The following is a 4,951-nucleotide window of genomic DNA, read 5'->3' as shown; positions in this document are numbered from 1 at the left end:
TAAGATTTGCTATGCAAGAGAAAAGGGACAATAGCAACAGCAGTGAAGAAGAGGATGTTGAATTTGATGAAGCGATGGTGTTGTCCAACATAGACAACCGTGACGCTAATTTTGCTTTTCTTCATAGCCTAGGCTATTTTTCATAGTTTCTCCCCTTCATTATTTATTTCCAGCAAACGGTGGAGCAAAAGATAGCTGACCTTAACGAAAAGATTAATCCTTTAACAAAAGCCAAAGTTGATGGTGATGTTGAGCAAGCGCTCAGAAACGTCCGCAAGGCCGTGACTAGGGCCCCTGAATCCTTCGACCCCCACCTGGTCTTATCATTTCTCGAGATCCTTGTTGATACAGCCAAGTTTGGCGGCCACAAGGATGCACAGTACTACGAGTCGTGCCTCAGGGCCCTTAGGGAGAACCTCAGCGATGCAAATGTTAGGACCCTGTTACCATAAGTGGGGTCAGCGGAGGATAGCAGGGTGGCTAACAAACCAACTGGTTAAACTGACTGGTTTATTAATAAATCACATCACAGTAAAATACTGAATTGCGTAATTATTTACAAGCTACAAATATACAAATATAAATACAATGGCTTAAAGTTCTATTAAAAAGTTCTCATTCATCTCCGACTTGAGTTGGTTACAGCCGCACACTTCCCGAAAAACGAATTAGCAAAACGAATTGTCTTAGCTGCTGGTACATTGTACGTTCTTTGGTGCCTGAAATTATAATGAAGGCTGTAGGCTTCAGGAATTACGTGATGTAGTTTACTGTCCTGATTCTCGCTGATTGATCTAAATAACAACTTTGTAATGTATTCGTGGTGTTCCCTAATAGGGGTCAAGCAAGCGCGCTCTAACGCTTCCCTGTACAACCTTCTAGGAAAAATACATGCCAGAGCTCTTTTCTGAACACTTTCTAACTCCAACTGTAAATACTGAGGTAGAGAATAATGAAAAACTGGACAAGCATAGTCAAGGGAAGATCTGATACATGCGCAGAAGTGGGCGACAAGATCTTCGTCTGTAATGCACGCCCGTTTAAGTTGCACAAGGAGATAAATTTTCCTAGCTGCTTTCTTTATTAAACTATCAATGTGATCATTCCATGTTAGTGTGTTGTTGATGATAAGGCCAAGAAGCTTGCTAGAAGTAGTTGCTTGAATCTGTGTCCCATCAACTGTGACCGGGTCGAAGTGTTCCGGGGAACAATGGTAGCTGATGGTGAGCTCTTTAGTCTTCTCAAGGTTTAGCTGGAATAAATTTTCTGCTGACCAGTTGGAAACATGGTCTACTGCTTCTTGTGCTCTACTTTGTTGCCCCTTCGGTACTTTTTCTGACAAGGTGGTATCGTCCACGTACTTCCACATTCCAAAGAGTGCACTGGGGGTTACGAGGTCATTGATCATGAGCAAGAAAAGCCAAGGTCCCTTGGGGGACAGCTGCTGGTACCGTGCCCCATTCACACAAACAGTCATGGCTGAGTTTCACCCTCTGGGACTGATCTGACAGGAAGTCCAGGATCCAGTTAACGATACTGTTGGGGACCTCGACTTCCTTAAGTTTGGCCGCCAGAGTTCCGTGATCTATGAAATTAAAAGCCTTACGGTAATCGAAGAGGACAACATGCACAGATGTGCTGTTTCTGTCTGTTTCTAGGAGCCACTCGTGGATCATACTGAACAGAGCGAGGACAGTGGATGAGCCTCATACGGTACCAAACCGGTTTGAATGGGCTATCCTCTCTAATACTGGTCTTATGTAATCTGATACTATGAAGTCCTCGGCGACCTTGGAAAGTGATGTGGTTAGCGAGATCAGTCTGAGTTCTTTCTTGGGATCTACTTACTTTCAGGAGTGGAGTAACGTCTGCATGCTTCCAAACAGATGGTAATTTCTGCTCTTTGTATGATGAGTTAAGAATGTCAGCTATCAGGTGGTACAGCAGTTCCGCGTACTCCTTTAAGCACCAGTTAGACAGGCCGTCGAGGCCTGGGGCCTTGTGTTTATTCAAATGTAACAAATTTCCATAGACACTCTATGGGGTGACTTCTAGAAACACCAGGTTGTCCTCTAACGGTAGCGGGTAAACACCCGGCTCTTAGTTTAATGGTTGGAATTGACGTAACGGTTCTAATAAGGCCTCATTGATACCGTTGCCAATTTCAGGCAGGGACAAGTTCTCAAAATCCGGGACATTCAGGCTCTTTGCACCACTAAGCTTGTTAACCTCTTTCCACCATGAACGAGGGTTTACACCTTTAAGATCTTGGACTTTGGAAGTGTAGTATTTCCCTTTGCATTGTTTCCTTTCTTTGTCAACAGCGTTTCTGTAGAACTTACATGCCAGGCCATGCCTGTTGGAATAGAAGGCTTGTTGGCGCATGGGTATAAGCTTTTTCGGCCTAACTGACATTCAGGGACAATCCTTTGGGTAAGCGCGAATTGACCTTTCGGGCATGATATTGTTTATGCCAATTTCCACTAGATTACTGAAGACTTTAAGCTTTTCCTCACAGGACGGTTGATATGTGACGCATGACCAGTCAATGTTCCTCAAAAAACGGCCGAGGCATGCCTTATTACTGTCCCGTTTGTCCCTGATTGGCCAGAGGGGTAATCTTTACATCACAGATAAGTTGGAAAAAGGTGGGTAAGGCTGTTGATAAAACACTTACTCCTGTTACTGCCACTCCCCCGTCTCCAGTTCCTGTCACCCTCAGACCTCCTGCACAGTACAATCCTGAAGTAGGATGCTTCGGCTGCAGCAGCCCGCTTCACCTTGTCCGCAACTACCCTGGGCGCAGGCGACAGACAAACTGGGGTCGTAGACGCCCATATCGAGGGTACGGAAGAGGGCGCGGCAACCTAGAAGCCAACCCGTACTAACTGTACTTAGTACAATTTAGAACTGCAATTGTTATTTTTGGCATCCTACCTTTACCTTTATTAAAGATTGTATTGCCATCCTTGTGTCTTATTTTTTGTAGTCAGAAAAAACTCCGTGCAGCCCTTACTGTTTTGCGCTGCGCATACTTTTTAGTGCACTCGTTTAACACTGGTAAAAAAAAAGGCTATCATTTCTCCTTTTGGCTAGAGGGGTAATCTTTACAATTCACCCTATGCCATGTCTTTGGATGGGCGTCTGGTCTGGAGTTTGGTTACTGAGGTCTTTTCGGTTTTCCCCACTCTTTTGTAATGTTTTTGTGCACGATATTTTAGGTATTCTCAGAGCTGTGTCAGTCTTACGTGCAACAGCGACCTCCCCGGTCAGTTTTGTGATGCAATAAGGAGGGCGACCCCACAACCTACTCCGCACCGGTCCCGTCCATCAAAAGTGTGGCTCAAGGTTTGGTGTTTGCTTCCCCGGATATGCTCAACTTCTGTTGTCCTGATCATTTTCTCGCTGGTATCTTCATTCCTGCATTGAAAACTGGCCCGCAATTTTGCAAGACTCCCCTTTCCAGGACTTTGTGCTACCTATTATTTCTTACAGAGTGGTTATTTCTAATTATTTTCAACCATTTCAAGGAACGTTTCTACAACAGTTTTACGATAGCAATGTACCTCCCAGGAAAATATTTCCAAAGTCTTGCGCTTCATTTGAAGAATTTATCACCGACACTATTATGGAGAGAGTGTGTAACGGCTCCCTTAATGTTATTGGCAGCGTGGGAGAAGTTGAGCCCCCACACCTCATGCTCCCTATTACCAATGAACCTAAAAGACCCAGAATGTGTTTTAAATCTATGGATTAAGGATTGTCCCTTTACCCTTGATTACATCACGGATTTGCCACGTTATGTCAACCAAGATCATTAAAAAACTACATTCAACGATAAAAGTGGATATGACCATATCCAGCTCCATCCATCTAGTTCTACGTATTTTGGTTTGGAATGGGGGGGATGGTACTTCTCGTACGCCACACTTCCCTTCGGCTGAAAAGCCAGCACTATATTTATCATAAGGTGGGTATAGCTGCAACCCACTTTATGAGGTCCAATGGAGTACCGTCCTCTCAATATATTGACGACAGGCATGCTGGCCAGCTGCGCCTACCACGAGCATGCGTAAACCAGTTTTCCAACTTCCAGTTAGTGCAGATGGCTGCCTTCGTTGCCTGCTCAGTCCTTATCTCCCTCAGCTATTTAATTGGTCTCAAAAAGTGTCTTAACGCCGTGTACCTCTGTCGGGTTTTTGGGGTATTATTGTGATTCAGAGAAGCAAGCGTTTATCCTTCCAGACGATAAACAAATCAGTTTCACCTCTCTAAGAGAATCTATCTTGGAGAAAAACAGTGTCCCACTTAAGAATTTGCAAAAGTTCGCAGGGAAGACCACCTCATTTTCCTTGCTGGTTCCTGCGGCAAAATCATACACCAATTGTGTGTATCAAGCCATTGCCAAGACCATTGGAAAGGGCAAGCTGCAAGTTAATCTCTCCCCATCTCTGTGTAAAGAAATTTCACATTGGAAATTTCTAGACTCATGGGACGGTTTTCTCAAATGGAAACAAGAATTTCATCTCCAGGTACACACATTCTGCGACGCTTCCAACACAGGCTAGGGTGGCAGCCTACACCAACCTGGCAAGTCTCCACTTGAGGCTCAGAGTTACTGGGATAAAACTGAACGCAACTACCCATCGTTGTAAAAGAATCCCTGGCACTCTTGCGCACCTTGGAAAATCTTCTTCATACATATTCCAATGCAAGGGTTGACACATTCGTCGACAACAAGCGCTTCTAGCCAGCTGGGACAAACAAGTCTTCAAATCCCCGGTTATAGCAAGTGTTGTGAAGAGTATCTTCCAGTTCATGCTCAAGAGGAACATATTACTTAGTCTTCATTATGTACCCTCAAAAGAAAATCCAGCCGACAGTCCTTCGTGCACCCTCTCTGACCTGGATTATTCCCTTGGTACGGAGGCTTGGAAATGCCTCACAACCA

The 4,951-nt window shown here is 44.6% G+C and overlaps 1 protein-coding gene across 1 annotated transcript; it reads right to left on the bottom strand.

Moving 5' to 3' along the window:
- Positions 1–619: 619 nt before the first annotated feature.
- Positions 620–1,477, bottom strand: LOC137991497 (uncharacterized). The gene has a single exon (XM_068836574.1). It carries the CDS (start codon positions 1,475–1,477, stop codon positions 620–622), a length of 858 nt encoding a protein of 285 aa, XP_068692675.1.
- Positions 1,478–4,951: the final 3,474 nt, after the last annotated feature.

This window comes from Montipora foliosa, chromosome 2 (genome assembly GCF_036669935.1).
Source record: "Montipora foliosa isolate CH-2021 chromosome 2, ASM3666993v2, whole genome shotgun sequence".
Lineage (NCBI taxonomy): Eukaryota > Metazoa > Cnidaria > Anthozoa > Scleractinia > Acroporidae > Montipora > Montipora foliosa.
The sequence above is the reverse complement of the archived record's forward strand: the minus strand, read 5'-3'. Positions and strand labels throughout refer to the sequence as shown.